Source organism: Ruditapes philippinarum, unplaced genomic scaffold (assembly GCF_026571515.1).
Source record: "Ruditapes philippinarum isolate M1 unplaced genomic scaffold, ASM2657151v2 ctg1642_1_1_1_1, whole genome shotgun sequence".
Lineage (NCBI taxonomy): Eukaryota > Metazoa > Mollusca > Bivalvia > Venerida > Veneridae > Ruditapes > Ruditapes philippinarum.
The window spans coordinates 138,430-156,212 of record NW_026861943.1 but is presented as its reverse complement, the minus strand read 5'-3'; the positions used below and the strand labels follow the sequence as shown (position 1 = coordinate 156,212).

At 32.2% G+C, this 17,783-nt stretch overlaps 1 protein-coding gene across 1 annotated transcript in view; it reads right to left on the bottom strand.

Annotated features, from left to right (window-relative positions):
• The window catches only part of LOC132717438 (MAM and LDL-receptor class A domain-containing protein 2-like), a 149,806-nt gene that overhangs the window by 45,798 nt on the left and 86,225 nt on the right, over positions 1-17,783 (bottom strand). The window contains 21 exon segments of the mRNA XM_060700908.1: positions 643-760; positions 1,259-1,392; positions 2,018-2,149; positions 2,811-3,095; positions 3,382-3,472; positions 3,875-4,039; positions 5,362-5,372; positions 5,553-5,702; positions 6,238-6,363; positions 8,575-8,659; positions 9,020-9,150; positions 9,527-9,652; positions 10,058-10,201; positions 10,401-10,514; positions 10,890-10,977; positions 11,361-11,623; positions 12,601-12,829; positions 13,302-13,558; positions 14,019-14,159; positions 14,797-14,887; positions 17,491-17,744. Of these exon segments, the coding sequence (XP_060556891.1) occupies positions 643-760; positions 1,259-1,392; positions 2,018-2,149; positions 2,811-3,095; positions 3,382-3,472; positions 3,875-4,039; positions 5,362-5,372; positions 5,553-5,702; positions 6,238-6,363; positions 8,575-8,659; positions 9,020-9,150; positions 9,527-9,652; positions 10,058-10,201; positions 10,401-10,514; positions 10,890-10,977; positions 11,361-11,623; positions 12,601-12,829; positions 13,302-13,558; positions 14,019-14,159; positions 14,797-14,887; positions 17,491-17,744 (3,135 nt within the window).

The following is a 17,783-nucleotide window of genomic DNA, read 5'->3' as shown; positions in this document are numbered from 1 at the left end:
GCAAAAATTCCTTCCTTTACTACCATCTACACATTAGGGTTGTTCATCCCTGTAAATTTAAGCAAAATCTGCCATCCGGTTTAAGAGGAGTTGCGTTCACAAAATTTCTACATAGTATATAGTGAAAAAATTAACAAAGGGCCATAATTCTGTTAAATTTGGTCGCAGCAAAAATTCCTTCCTTTACTACCATCTACAAATTAAGGTTGTTCATCCCTGTAAGTTTAAGCAAAATCTGCCATCCGGTTTAAGAGGAGTTGCATTCACAAAATTTCTACATAGTATCTAGTGAAAAAATCAACAAAGGGCCATAATTCTGTTAAATTTGGTCGCAGCGAAAATTCCTTCCTTTACTACCATCTACACATTAAGGTTGTTCATCCCTGTAAGTTTAAGCAAAATCTGCCATCCGGTTTAAGAGGAGTTGCGTTCACAAGATTTCGGGACGTACGGACGGACGGACTGACGGATTGACGGACGGACGGACGGACAAGTGCAACGCTATATGCTCCCACATTGTGGGGGCATAAAAAGCCTGGTAATTTCACAGAGTCTTTTAAATTGTTTAAAGACAACTTGAAGTATTGCAAATACACTTTCATTATACAGGTAATTAAAAGACCTATAAAGTAATATACATACTTGTATTTTTGTCAACAATTGTTGCACCACAGTTAATAAATGTGACATCATCGAATGCCATATCTGACTGGGGAACACCAGACAAAATTGACCTGCTAGGTAAAGCTTCAAATTGTACCTGTGAAAGACAAATGTTCCATTGTATTGTTTTAATTTCGTTTCTTTTCTTTTATTGCAAACCTTAAGTTAACTCAACCATTTACTTTGTCATATGGCTAGTGATATTTTTGATATTGACCCTGTTTAGAGAAGTGGTTAACGTTACTGACAGTAAACAACTCTTCATTATCAGTTTAGTAAGGGAAATATCAAAGTGTAACAATTGCCCGTAAAATTTTATGGTCTCCTTAAACTAACTTAGTTGTGCTACTCAGATACCTGTCTTAGTAGTTTTGATAACTCAATGTTTTAATATTTGTATAGAGCTGAATGTATTATAATGTATTATAACCATCAATTGTTGGCTTGGTGATGAACACTGGGTATATTAACATTTATAACTTTGACATATTAACTGCAACTATTTTGAAACAAATCATTGAATAATTTTCGTTTTCTTTCTTCAGATATGAGTTTTATACAAATCCAAAATATCAAATTTAACAACAAATCTAACCTTATATCCAGCAGGCAGTTGTCCTATATCTACAACAGCTTTCTTCCATGAGTTGCCTTGGTTACCTGTCATACTCCAAATATATGTCTTATCTGTTGTTCTGTTTGCATTCTGTACCAGGACTCGCATATTTCCTGCAGGTAAATATTTATTTATATATATAGTAACTATACAACAAATATTAAAATTATATCAAGACAAATAAAGAATGACATCCTTCGGGATCTCTAACTAAAATTCTTTTATGGAAAGTAGTCCTAAAACTATGTATAGGTTTTAAGGTGCTACATTTAGAGCACTTTTTCTACACATATATATCTATGCATATATATACCTGTTGAAAATAGATAAATAGCTATCATTTCAAAAGCTTTCAATAATTATCTTTGACAAGTGGCATGGCCCCTTAGTCAACACATCAGCCTAGTAATCTAAGGATTGCTAGCCGTGTGCGTTCAAACCGTTTCAGGGGCAAGATGTTGTTTCTTTGAGCAAGAAACTACACTTACTGCTTATAACTTTTTGGTACCAGGAACAACCCAGAGTACATCATTCTATAATCATATAGCTCTTGACAGAAGGGCACTAAAATAAATCCTGCATAAACTCATTCAAATCTACTACAGACTTTGTTAATTTCTTTTTGCCAGAAGTTGCTTAAACACAGCTTCATATACTTTAATATAAGAAAGAAAAATCTCAGAATTATCATCAAGTATTGCTGACATTGTATGTTTCAATTTAATCAAGTAAGCATACCTGCATTAATTCCATACATGTGATAGAAGAACTGAATTTGACAGCTGGGTCCAGTACGTCCCAGTACTGGTGTCTCAATGTGAGCTCTAGAGTAGAACTGACCAGTTGATCCCTCCACAAGTATGTAATGACCTGCAGAATTACAATATTTTTTTACAGCCATTTTATTTTGTAAGTGGGTATAAGCAATATATTAATCACTTTGATTTTAAATACACAATATTTTTTTAAACATTTGACAATGAGGATTGAGTGTTAAGTTTCAGAGGTATTTTCATAATAGTCTTCATACAACTTTGATATAAACTGTTCGTTACACATACCTTAATTATGCTGGATTTTGAATTTATTTTATTGAAATATATAAAACATTGTTATAAGTTACATGATAATTATCTAATTATCAATAAATCTTTTCCAAAATAACAATATAATGACATTCCTCTTTGAACTTCATTAAATATGTTTGTATCAGTACATATTTTTCTATATAAAATTTGATGTACTTCTTGAGATTAAAAAAAATAATCTGTTCTGTGTAAAACCTTAAATATTCATGTTTGTATGTGTGTAACAAATTGCTATTTTTAGGGTTTATCGTTATTTTCCAAGAAAGACAACTCTGTTGATCTTGTTTGATTTTAATCTTTACTTTGTGTCATATTATGTCCCTTTGACCAAATCTGCTATCTTTATAACTAGCAAATGAATAAAATATATATAGAGATACAAGAAGTGATACATTAACAAGGTGCAGTTATAAAACATAATGAGATTGATTATATAGACAAACCTGATGCTGAATTAGTGGTATGATCTGTCCTTGGTCCACCAGATCCAGGGGAGGATCCATTAAAGAGATGGAAGTTATAGCGACCTGAGCTTACATCAGTCCATCCACATTGACCTCTCTCAAAGTTACATGTACCACACATGCTCTCATCTGAACCATCCGCACACTGGGAGACAAAATCACACACTTGACTCTTAGGGATACATCCTCCAATCTTGCATGCAAAACTTGATGGGCATGGGCTTGGGGAGGTTGGTGGACCTGGGGTACCAGTTGGTAAAGGAGCTGAAATAGATAGTACAATTGAAATATGGGCATTGAATAATCAGAAAAAATTAATTTTTCTTTATACATTAATATATACTACCTCGATATTATGCAGTTGCATCATGTGGCAAAACAATACTTTATTACAAACTCAGATATGAAAAAATGATCATACAAGTTTTACACAGTAAAAGAATGTAATGCTTTTTGCTAACTTCTTAGATAAGCGGTATAGTAAAATCTAATTCCGCATATTAAATGAATTTTGTTTGTTTACTTATAGTACAGAATACAAGTGAGTAACCTGTTGCGTATTTGCATCCTGATGTCATAGAAACATCATCTATAGCAATATCACTCTGGTAACCATTTCCAATAACACCCTCAATAACAACCTGTACAAGTAAAAATTTACATTATTTTACAGGATTGAATTTTTCTAGTGACATGAATTTCCAAAATGCATATTGTAACAATAATAAATTATAAATGTGTTCATATAAGTCATCAATGCATCCTTATTCCACTGTTATGTTAGTCTATGGACAGATGGAGTGACAAAACTATGGATGGACAACAGTTAATCCACATGGCCCTAATAGAAGTATTACCAACACTAGAAACAAAAATTAGATTGTAACTTTAATTCTAAACAAAAAAGGAGGACCAGAATTCATATACTTGTATAATGTAAAGGTAACAATTCAATTTTTTATCATTTTTAATTCACCATACCAGTAGAACAGTACTTCAATTTTAGCATTTTATAGGAGTATCAATTGAGCAATTATGTTTACCTGGAATGGTTGGGATTCAAACATTTGGATGTCTACACGTTCATAGAAGTCACCAACTTGACCTATCTTCTGCCATTTTTGTTTGAGTGGTGCTAAAACAGCATTTCTTGTGTACACGTTCAATGAACCTATATTCTTACCCCACATGTGGTAGAACATTCGGAACTGAAATCAAAAATTGTATATTACAAGAGTTCATAGTCAAGTCTATATCAAATACTGGTAATTTGAGGACATTTTTTGCAATGTCAACTAGTGATTACTACATGGATGTAGCTGGGGAAATATTAGCTAGATGAGAGATAAATGTTAAACAACCATTTATACCTGTCATAAATCTACGTTACTGCAATGAATAAAATATCAGGAAAATATCATAAAATTGTACAAACACATGTATCTGGAAAAAAAGTGATCCTTCGGAAGCATTTAAAACAGCAAAATTACATGAAAATTGCAAGTCAAAGATATGAAAATCAAAGTAACAAATATTCTGTACAATATGAAAAAAATGTAAGTTTTATACTCAAGTTAATAAAAACTCAATACAACTTGGAAATAAAATTTCTAGACTATTTCAATACGCAAACGGAGATTCATTTGTAACAATTGATCAACAATATTTTTGTTAAATAAAATATCTAATTTTAGAACAATGTTAAACTGTTACTGTAACGAAATGTTGTGCAGTCACCAAGTGGTAGGCTGGAAGGTTCTAGCTGGGATATTCTAGGCTTTATCCGCCAAGCTCCTGGGAAAGCCCCGATTGATTCGTATAGCATAATAAGGCCCCTTAAATTTATATTATCACATGCAAAAAGTGTATGAAATACATCTTAAAATATTTCACTAATCAGAAATATCATACAAACAGTTTATACTTTGTAATTTATAATATGTTATTCAATTTCATTATATAAAAATTAGTTTAACAAATCAATCACAGCTAAAGAAATCATGTTGTCTGGTGACTTGTCCAATATAGTTTTTCTGTGTCCAAATATATTCCCATATTGTACAGGTCAATGTTAAATAACCTAAACATATTAAATCTCTTCATGATCAAACTCAAAAAGGAAAGGTGGCATAGTGGTTAGTCCATGCTTCTCAATAAGAGAGAAAAAAAAGAGAGAAAAATGTGTTTGAGTCAAAACACACTATAAATGTACAAAAACCTCAAGTTTGTTTAATGTAAGTTTGCAAGAACTTGCTACAGAATAAATATATTAAATCAATAAATTTTATTATTAAGTATATACTTAAAGAAATCAAAATTACAATTCATATCTAACAAAGGATATATCCTAATAATTTTCACTCGTTTTAAATAAACAAAGTGCATTTTTAAGTTTTGAGTATTTCTTTCACACAGATATGAATCAGTTATATTCAGAATATTGAGAAACTTTCAATTTTAAAGCGACTGTTTTAACAAGGAATTTGTGTAATAAGATTAATCTATGAAGAGTTCATAACCAGTAACTTACATGAGTAAAATCTAAAAAGGAAACAGTAAAATTTGTATTGCTTTTCGAGTTAATGTTATGTTGGTGTACTGTCTTGTCCTGATTTGGAAATAGGGGAGACTTTAATACAAAAAGTATATTTTTACAGCAAAGCATTACTGTTTCAATTAACAATATAAAATCACATAACAGAAAATAGAAATAGCTCTAACCAGTTTTAAGTCCTGTAGTGTGGTCACGCACAGGTCCTGTACCAGTAGAGACTGTGCTTCCAGCAGTTCTTGTCCAGTCAAAGTCATCTGTTGTATCCTGACTCCAGTCACACAGGCTTGTCTCAAAGTTACAACTAGCTGGATATGCATCTAGTAATAAAAATATATATAATGTACAAACATCAAAATAACCTATTCATTTTATTTGTTTCTTTGTTGGTATTGCATGTATTGAGTCATAACTTAGTCATAATGCAAGGGGGTGTCATGAAACTTGATCTACTGAGCATTCTTGTGCCCTCCATATGTATTTTGATTTTCAAAATAATACTTGTCCTTATCTAAAATAAGGAAAATCTTGAGCAAAATACAACTGGTACAATTTTGTTCTTTCCAGCCCCTTGTTTGGTGGAGGTAATAATGATGGTAAATATTCAAGAAAACAGCCCCTGGTTTGGTGGAGGTAATAAAATTAAATATTCAAGAAAAGAAACATATGTACAGTCAAGACATTCATTTAGAAAATTGAAAATGTCTTATAAATAATTATTTAAATTGTAAAAAAGAATTAAGCAGGTCTGAATGTAAACTCTGATAACAATGTAAAATAAATAACAGATATAAGTTATGAGTGAATACGGAATTATTATCACCAAAACAATCATAAACTAAGACAACAACTTACTGCAGACACTGCTAGCTTCATCACTGTTATCCCCACAGTCATCACTAAAGTCACATACACTTGTCTTAGCAACACATGACCCTCTTTGACAACGGAACTGAGAGTTCAAACATGATGGCTTCACAGCTGTAAGGAAACATAATCATCATAATGACAACATATATGATAACTTCAACACATATTGTTCTTCAAACTGCACTTTACAGTTTATAAAAAAAACTAGAAATGTGTCATCATGCCAAAATTTCAGATGTTATAATATTTAGTTCCAAATTTGTTTGCACAAATTATTTTTTTCATTTTAAGTTCAAAGCCCTTAAAACTATTCAATGTTAACACAAACCATTTTTATACAATGTTAAAGGCACTGAAACTATTCAGTGTTAACCTTTTGTAAATTGCATATTGCATATTTGTAGCCAAAATAATGGCCACATACATTTCCACAAAAGTATGAGTGCTGAAACTGAAAATTCTAAATTTTTCCAACATTCAAGAAAGATAAGTTTGTCCAAAATCATTGAACCACAACCAAATTCAAACTTGAACAGCTTATTCCTAAGATGTATGTATATGTCAAATTTGAGTTGAATGTGTACAACCATTGGGGAGATAATGAACGGAAACTTAAAATTTCTGATTTTCTTTCAAAGTTCAAAAGGGAAAACTCTGTTAGCTATCATCAAACCATGACCAAATTCGAAATTGACCAATGAATTCTTATGACATATCCATATCTTTAATTTGAGTTGAATATGTTGGGGAGATAATGAATGGGAACTGAAAATTTCCTTTTTTTTTCAAGGTTAAAGGGGCATAACTCTGCCAAAAATCATTGAACCTGACCTGCATTTTTCTTTGACATATCCATATGTCAAATTTGAGTTGAATGTGTAATACCCTAGAGGAGATAATGAATAGAAACTGAAAATTTGATATTATTTTCAAAGTGAAAGGGACATAACTCTGCCAAAAATCATCGAACCATGACCAAATTCCAACTTGACCTGCACATTCCGTTGACATATCCATATGTCAAATTTGAGTTGAATATGTAACACTATTGGGGAGATAATGAACAGAACTTGAATTTTTCATATTATTTTCAAAGTAAAAGCAGGGCTGCCAACAGCAAATTGCAAAATCAGAGGAAAATACGCCGGGGGTCAAGTGGGCTGCACAAGCCCCCTTTTGCGGGTCCAGGGCAGAGCCCGGATGGGGTCTGAGGGGGCGAAGCCCCCGGAAGCTCCTGGATTCTGATGATTTGGTATGCCCTAAAATCAATTTTCTGGACTCTAAATTTGACTTCCTTGGTTGCCTTTAAAGCCATTCAGAGACACTTTAGTTGGACTTCAGGTTTTCATCAGCCCTCAAAACAAATATCCGACATTTTGACGCATTTTGACAACAGACAAGAGCGACAATGTAAACTGTAATTTGATTGGTTATTCTAAAATAGAATGCCGGAAAAGACTCGATTTGACCAATGAGAAAAGCGCTTTCAGACGTACCATAGGGGGCTAGCAAAACGATAAAAGCTGAAGCGTGCCGGTTTTTGTGTACTGTATAAAATATGCTGAATGAATTTATTTTCTTTGTTGAATTTACATCGATCTCAAAAATGACCCATGGGCTCACGAAATCCGCGGATTTCCGCGAATCGGCGGAAAATTGGCAGCCCTGTAAAAGGGGCATAACTCTGCCAAAAATCATTGAACTATGACCAAATTCGAACTTGACCTGCACATTTCATTGATATATCTATATATCAAATTTGAGTTGAATGTGTAATACTGTTGATGAGATAATGAACGGGAACTGAAAATTTCATATTACTTTCACAATAAAAGGGGCATAACTCCGCCAAAAATCATCGAACCATGACCAAATTCGAACTTGACGTGTATTTTCTCATGACATATCTATATGTCAAATTTGAGTGTGTGCAACCGTTACCAAGATAATGAACAGACAATGATGATGACGGAATGACAGAATGACGGAACAGGGTAACACTATATGCCCCGGCCATTATATGGCGGGGGCATAAAAATCTTGATAAATCTAGAATATTGATATTCATCATTATTTCAACAAAGCTTACACTATATTACAAAGGCTTTAGAATAAGTTATTAAGACACAGAATAATATCAATTTGTATGCTTAAACAGTTTAGTTAAAAATAGATCACAACGGTTATGGCATTCTGATGAAGGAAATTTAAACATATACAAAAACAAAATTACATTTTCACAGATAAAAGTGTTTTAACAAGTTTAGGCATGACTCATATATTCAGTAAAGCATAGAATATTTTATACCAAGAAAGACTTACGTGGGAAGTTACAGTTGACAAGTTGAACATCATCTACAGCAATGTCACCTTGTACGCTGAACGATCTATGACCTTGTATTACTATCTGTTATATAGAAAATAATAAATGGAATTAAACGGAAATATAAAAGCCTGGCTTTGATATGATGCTAGCCCGTCATTTTTACTTTTTTTAAATATATAAAGCAAATATCAATAATAGTTTAATATAATTGCTGTGAAAGGATGAAATATTATCATTGTTATGTCCTCCATGTTAACGAAATAAGAATGTTATTGTGTATATGCAAGAATTGCCACTTACAGAAACTGGTCGAAACCACGTTCTCTATGTACACGTCTTCAGGGAATGATACTTGTAGATTTTTATATAGTAGCACAGATGGAGGACATGTTATAAATCTGCAGTGTAGGTATTATAATACTGTGTTAGTACATGACTTACTTGGAATGGTTTAGAAATTCTGCCAATATCTACAGTAGAAAGGACCCATTTGTTGCCTGCTGGTTTATTCAGATATCTTATAATAGTGTCTTTTCCACTTTCACGAATACCAACTTGTAAGTAACCAATTCCTGAAAAAAATTAAATGAATTATTCAATCAACTCTTTATAAACTTTTTTTTTTCTTCTTATCTTTTAAATTAACAACCACAACAAAACACACACACACAAATTGAAAAACAACAGTTGTCCAAAAAGTAATGAGATATCATTAGCAGGTAACAAATTTCAGAAAATATTTATCTCAGACATGATATCTGCAGAAACATGAATCAATGTGCATAGATAACTAAAATGAAAAAATATCATCAAATCCCAAATAAGCAAGGTAATGACTGCACATGTATTCCCAATAAGCCTGGTTTCACTTTGATTTTTACTCATTTTATAAATTGCTGGGAAAAAATTGTTTGAAATAGAGGAACAAAAATTTTCACTGAATCTCACCTGATCCCATCATATGATAATAGAACTGTACTTGGCAGGTTGAGCTGCATGCTTGTAGAGTTGGTCCCACAGCCTCAGCAACAGTGCCAAATGATCCAGTTGACCCACTTATATACACATAATGTCCTAAATTTAAAAAAAGGTTTAGTTAAAAAAATAAAAATAAAATTGCTGTTTATCAATTCATAGATAGCAGTATTTTGGTATATTTAACATTGTTAAACACAGAATGTCCTTGATTTATGGAAATGATTCATTAATGTTATACTGGATAAAAAGGCTCTTGGTTTAAATATATTCATTTTTTTCCAAAATAAATGTGTTCTTTTCCCCCCTAAAAAACTAGATATATTTATATCTGCAAAACAAATGGACCCAACATTCACTTAGCCTTAGATGGGCAAGCTGATATTGGTCTGCACTGGTCACATGGGTCGACAGCACTCAGAAGGTTTACATATAACATCATAGTACATGTACAATCATAAAATGAATTGGGATATTTTAAATAAACAAATCTATCAAACTTACCTCTGCCATTGCCTAATGTATGATCAAATGCTGGTCCCTTGCCCATGTTGGCAGTTGTTGAGCCATTACTTCCTTGCATCCATTGCTGGGTACCGGAACTTGTGTCTACCCATCCACATGTGTTTTGTTCAAAATCACAATCACCTACGATATAAAACAAATCCATCATGTAATTTATACAGAATTCAATCTCAACACTGCAAAAAAGTTACTGCATTTTTAGATTAAAGTTAAGGGCTGGTGTCAAAACCAGCTCAAACAGACTCAAGAATAGTTCAAAGAAGCTACCAGCTTTTATCACAATAGAATTTGAATTAACAACATTTAAAATAAAAAGTCATACCACAGTTGAGTTCATCTATATCTGTTGGGCAGTCCATTTTAAAGTCACAAACAAGGTTTGATGAGATCTTAGTATGATTATTATCCTTACAGTCAAACAACGTGGTTCGGTTCACTGAAACAATATTTTTTTCCCAGTTAAAACAGTTTTCAGAGTATAATTTTCAGAAAAAATAATACAACTAAGGAAATCAAAAAGGGAACACTAGTTTTACAGGTTTAATTTAACATAAGGAAAAAAACAATGTGCACAATTCAAGCGCAATTTTATGTTTGATATTTTATTCTACATTCAAACAAATTCCTATAATATAGAGGATATTAAGCACAAAAAGAACATGCACAATGAAACAAAAGGTTTTGAGATATATTTTAACTGTTTTTCTTGTATTTCACTATTTTTAGATATGTTACTTTCACAGTTTCTTGTACCTCAGATATTTTATTTCCAAAATTACTTGTATCTCAACCTTGCGATATAAAAACTTACCTAGACTACAAGGTGTCTGATCAAGTTTGAAGTCATCTACAGCTATGTCACCAAGGTAACTGCTCCCTACATCAGCTGCTACTAGTATCTGATATATAAAACATTCAATTTCACTATATATAAATCCTTACTTATCTAGCCAATAAAGTAAAATTTCAATATGTGTTTTAATACAGTAACAACAAACTTAAAGACAAGTCTTGGCTTATGAATGTAGATAAAATCACATTTGAGAAGAATCCATTTGGAATGGAATGGTGGCCTTGTGACATTCAATCCAGGAAAATGCAAATTTGAGTTTTGAAACTGTGAAAATGTTTTCTCATATGCAACATATGATATGTTAGCTGCAGGAAACAATCTTGAAAATAATTTAAATAAGTATCAAGAACTTGTTTTCAAATCAAATCTAAATAACCATTCTTTAACTAAAACCCCATAGGCTCAATTTTTTTCATGAGGAGCACTTACATGGAAACTTTCTGGTGTGTTTCCAATATTGACAGTTGCCTGTTTCCAGATGCTTCCCTGATCACCACTCATACTCCACACCGGTTTTGTTGTTGGTGTATTCTGTAGCTGATAGCTTACATTGAGGGACCCCACAGAGCTTCCATGCATGAAGTACCAGAAAGAGAAACAGTACTGGGGGTTTATAGGTATCTCCTGTGATTGTATTACTGCATTATCTCCCTGCTTACGAGGAGCGCTTGTCTCTATGTATAGGTAGGTACCTGAAATAAAACAATGAAAATTTATTCCTATGAACATGTACACAACATGGTCTTAACCTACCTTAATGGCTACAATGTGATTAAATACAAATATAAGTGGCTTTATAGCATAACTTTTGAAATGGTAGAGCGACAATTAGGACCTAAAAAAATGATGAACCTTGACGGTCATTGCAACAATTATTGTTATATACCAAATTGTTCATTAAAGTCTATAGTATATGAAACCATCAGCATAAATTGGCATAAATGATGGCGATCAAAGAAATCCAAGATGGCAATAAATGGCCATCTAACATCATTGTTTCATCTGAGCCACATAACAACAATTAAAAACATTTTTAGCTTCTTATGTTTTAACCTTTTATAGAAAACTGCTTTATTCATTATATATGTTTCCATCTTACAAATCTTTGGGTTGGACAAAACGTAGAATAGAGTAGTTTTGAATGACCTATTCTCCCTTTAAAGAAATTGTATGTAAACCTCAAAAGTAATAATCTTTACAACTAATAAATAATCTTGATATATAGAAAAAATGCTGCCCATCAGTTCTTTAATTACTTTGATTTCATTTACCTTTCTTGTCATAATTTTTATAAAATAGGGTTAATATTGGGGAACCATGTAATATTTACACTTACTATAATATAAACGTGTCTTTATTCCTGCATTAAAACTGATTTTCTGCATAAAATTTGTTGTGAAACAATAATTTTTCAAATTATAATATTCCTTTTATGATTTGAGTTTATAAGTCCTACCAAGAGATGTATGACCCAAATGTTCCCTCTAATTATATAGGAAAACACTGATGTCACTGAAATTCATTCAGAAACAGGAATTCAAACAGTAGAGGGAAGTCATTCAAATTCTGCTTTTGTCAGCTTGCTTTTGTCAGCTGAGGCTCTGAATTTATATATTTAAATATCGAGACTTAATTCAAATTAGACTGTAGAATTTATATTATTATGTACCTGTTGTAGTCTGGAGAGTATGATCAACTGTTGGTCCAGTGTTTTGTGAAGGAGTACTACCCTTCTTTCTTGTCCAATCAAAAACATCATTAGTTTTCTGCATCCAGCCACAAATACCAGTCTCAAAGTCACATGTACCAAGACCAGGACATGAACCTGCTGTCATGGCGATATCATCGATGGCTATATCACCTAGGTAACCATAACCTCGTACACCTTCAAACACAACCTGTAAATAGTACAGCATACATTTAAATTTGTACATTACTTTATATGTTAGTTGTATAATCTGTATAAAATTGTCCAAAAGTTCATAATTACATGTATTCTATATTCCAAAGTTTTAATTCTTAACAGTCAAAGAAAAAAATCTGAAAAAAAGGACAATGTTTTAAATCATCAAAACTAACTTTGTCTTTTAGACAATTAGTTCCTAAACAAAATAAAAACCTTATTAGAATCTACCTTGGTACTGATTTCTTCTACATATATATATTTTTACAAAGCTTACAATATTACAATGTATCATTAAATTGTTTTTTTGCAACATTTAAAGAATTTCTGGGAAATAATTTAAAAGACACGCTTGATATTGAAAAAATACAACAGAAATTGTAAAAAATATCACTATTACAAAATGAATAAACAAATTAAACTCAAAATTCTAAACATATATATTGTATATAGATATCTTTTTATACCTGGTACTGTGTAGCAGTTTGTAAAGTTTTCTGTGCTTTACGCCACTGGTTGCCTTGGTTACCATACTGTGACCATACTGTTGAACCAAGACGACCAAATGAGCTGGTGTAGACATTGAGAGTTCCAATGTTACTACCGTACATGTGATACCAGAATGTCAGACACATGTTGTTAGTGGCCGGGTATGTTTTACTAGCAAGTCTAGCTTTGTCTCCTTGTTTCCGTGGTGATGATGTTTCAGTGTACATGTAGTGACCTTTAAAAAATTAAAGACAAACTTTTTCAAATATTGAAAAAACAGTTTTCACTTATTCTTTTCTAAACACTTTACAATTCCATCTGTGGTGAGATGTAGCTGCATCTACTTATTGTCTTTTACTATTGAATTGAAAACAAATATTTAAACATGTGAATGAAGCTTATTTTTATTCTTATTTTCAAGAGATTTAGGTTAATTTATTCACTGAATCAAATGGTCTGCCTACAGTAAGATAAACCAGCAGCTTATCTAGGCTCAGCTGTTTGATTATATCATATCAGTTAGGTAATAAAATTGTTAATATGATAATTATCAAAAATATTTTTCTAAATATCAACTTCTTTTCATTTTCTTTTCTTTTTTTTTCTCAACAAAGAGATTCAATTTTTCAGGGAAAACACTGTTTTATCCAATGCAGGATTGTGAGACTAGTTGAAGTATAAAGGTTCAGACATACCGTCAGTGGTACCATAAGAGTGATCTGACATTGGTCCGGTCCCAGAGCTTCCTGTAGCACCAGAATTCCATGTCCAGTCAAAGTCATCATTAACCAATTGTTGATAGCCACAGATAGACTTGTCCTCAAAATCACACACAGCTGAACAAAATACAAGTCAGTTTTAGTGATTAGTATAAATTCTAAAGACAATTTTTTTTATTATTTTATTTTTAATTTTCATCAATAATTCTAATTTGAATCAATATACTTCTATAAGAATTAAAAGTAGTACATGTATAAGCAAACTCTAAAGACAAAATTTTATTATTTTATTTTCAATTTTCATCCATAATTCTAATTTGAATCAATATACTTCTATAATAATGTATAACATTCAACATTTTGAAAATTATGTCAATTTTTGTGGACCAATTTATTTTCTTCCATTAAAAGTGTTTTGACATTAATGAGCAGCATCATGACAAAACCAACATAGTGTGTTTGCGACCAGCATGGATTCAGACAGCCTGCGCAGTCTGATCAGGATCCATGCTGTTAGCTATCAGTTTCTCTAATTGTAATAGAGTTGGTAAGCCAATAGCATGGATCCTGATCAGATTGCGCGGGTGTGCAGGCTGGTCTGGATCCATGCTGGTCGCAAACGCACTATGTTGGTTTAGTCATGACGCAGCTCATTCAATCATATTAATTTCTGATATTTAACAAATCCTTTATCAATTTTAAGTCATCCATTAGAGAACACAAAATTTTGTTAAATTGAAATACTTGTATTTACCAGGTGGTGGGCATGCTCCATTTGTAATTGTGATATCATCAAGTGCTATATCACCTTGGTAACCATTGCCTTTAAGAGCTTCAAATACAATCTGTTTACAAACCACAAATGATGAATAGTGTAAACGGTATGTAAACAATTCAATATAAAATATATTTATAAAATAAGTTTCAGCTCTCATACAGTACGCTCAGCGCGACTTTTTCAAAACCCGCGTGACCCCGCGGATGAGGTTTTCCGCGGACGAAAATTTGCTCAGATATTGTCCGCGTGACCCCGCGGACAGAAAATTTTCACCACCGCGGACATAAATCGGCGGCTGAAACCGTTTCCCCCGCGGAACGCAGTGGTAAATTGCGGAGGAACGCGGCGGTCAAACACCGGTCAACGCGGTGGAAACCTTAAATTTTAAAAATTAGTTACTGTATTTAAACATCAGTATATGTACGTACTGTAACATGTACTGTACATATAACTATATGTAAAATTTGTTTGTTTGTTTTCTTTTTTGTTGTAATAAAAGTACATGTACAAATGCAGTGTATTTCTTGTTCTTCTTCTTGTTATTGTGTTGGGTAACGTATAATATGTATTCGACATCAAGATAAATCATTGTCGTCGCAACTTCATGGTAGTGAGAAACTTAAAGTCAAATAATGAAAAATTCGGCATATGACATTTATGAAAAAGATACTACAACAATTTATATGCCAGCTTTTGTTTCTTATTTAAAACTTTTGAAAACGTTACCCTCAACAATTTATTCAGGCAATATTCCAGGACGTCTCTTTCAATTGTCAGATGCGTTTTACTGTTTCTGTTTATTTGCATGTTGATCATAAAGTCTTATATTTTATTTGGAACATTAAAAGAAAGCGTTTATTTCACCAAAATATACATTAAATGATATTTTTGATTTATCTAATTACAGGTGTGAGCGTAATGTATATGTTTTGAAGTTTATATCAACTGTTGAAGTTTATTTTCATTTTTGTTTTAGTAGTTTGTTTGTTTGTTCTTTTTTATTTTTTTATAGTTTTTTTTGCAGAATTTTGTTAAACTTGACGTTATTCTTTTTGTTATTTTATTACGAACAGTATGCATGTACATTCAGATACTGGCGAATCCAATAGTCAATGTTTTGTCTGGATAAAGAAACTCCTTTAGACTCTAAATTCCTCTGAATTTGATTATTTTTCAAACCACTTGTGTACAGCCGTACAATTTCAAGTTTATCAAAATGTGTCACTTTAACCATTTTTAAGTCTACATTATACGACCTTTTTAAACTTTATTTATATAAAGAGCGATGTAACTCCCAATTAATTTATATAAAGAGCGATGTAACTCACTTAATTGTAAACTTACACGTTATAAAGATAAAAGTCTTTACTCATAGAAACTAATAGAAAACTCGTAATATCTAACTAATTTTAAAGACGCAAATTAAATTTAAAGCATTTAAAGAACTCTCTTTGTGTAGCACAAACAAATTATGAACATTTAGGTATGATACTACTGTTTAAATACATATTAAGTAGCGGCGACATGGCCCCTTTTCACACATACAATATCTGACAATATAGAAAATATGACAATATACAATATCTGACAATATACAATATCCGACAATATCTGACATGATGGCAAAGAGAATCTTTTTGAATTTGTGTCAAACATATATACGGTATGTACAGTATACATAAACTTTTTGGCAAGTGTCATGCATATTTCTCATGTCCATTTTCGACGGGTTTTTTACTGTAAAAAAACACAAACAAACAAGTCTACCCGTTTTTAAAGAATATAATTGCATTCAAAAAAAATCTTATAGATGGTTTAAATATCTTTTTCTTTTATTTCTAATATATGTACATGTATTTTATTTATGTCTTGTATTGTATTCACACTCATCGACCTCTTACAGGACATGTACTGTAGCGTCAGTCATCATTGAGATATCAGCACAAATGCCCTTTTTTTACTAAGTATCATATTTATGGCTCCCATATAGTTTAACAGCAATAATACTTTGAGAACCACAAGGAATGAAAAAGTAAAGATGACAGTGATAAATGACGATTTCAGTTGTAAAAATATTGGTATGTGGACGAATAGTTTTGTGGACGTTTATAACAAAAATATTAAAAACAACAACAAAAACAGGTACAGCTGTAATTATTTTTATTTCAAATTCCGTTCAAATAATTTTAACGTATAATAACATTTAAGGAGACGATTGTGATCAATTTTCAAGTCATTGTGTAAAAAAGATGACGTTAAAAAATAATAAAACGTCTATTATTTTTGGAGGCTAATTTATGCCGACCAACTGACCATGGCGTTCCCCCGCGGGAAACGGGTGACTGATTTTATCGATGAATAGAGAACGGTCGTCAGAATTTTGTCCGCGGTGGAAACAACTGAACACCGGGGATCGCGGGGTAATTAGGCTTCTCATCGCGGACGAACCCCCGCGTTTGTCCGCGATAAAAAAAAATCGTCCGCGGTGGTATTGCAGAAAAAGCAAATCCCGCGGTGAGCGTACTGTATCTTACAATGTCTGTAATATATTCTATAATTGAATTTTACAAATAGTGTTTTCATCTTAAATTAAAGCTACCTCTTTTCATTCATCAGAAAAATATTTTCCAAATGACAGTTTTCTGCTATTGTTTCCTATGGAATACATACCTGTTTATTGGTAAGTGGACCAAGTTCAACTTGAGCTGAATGCCAGGTGTTACCCTGCGTGCCAACTTTGTTCCAATATGGACTACCAAGGTTAGAACCAGACTTCAGGTACATCGTGAGAACACTGACGTCCGAGCCATACATATGATACCAGAATAAAACACATGTAGCCGTCTGTGTGGACAGCATAGGACTTATAATACGTGCAGAATCATTAGCTCTATGCTGCGATGTTTCAATGTAAATATAATATCCTGAAAATAAAAACAATACCCAGATTTATACATGTACAT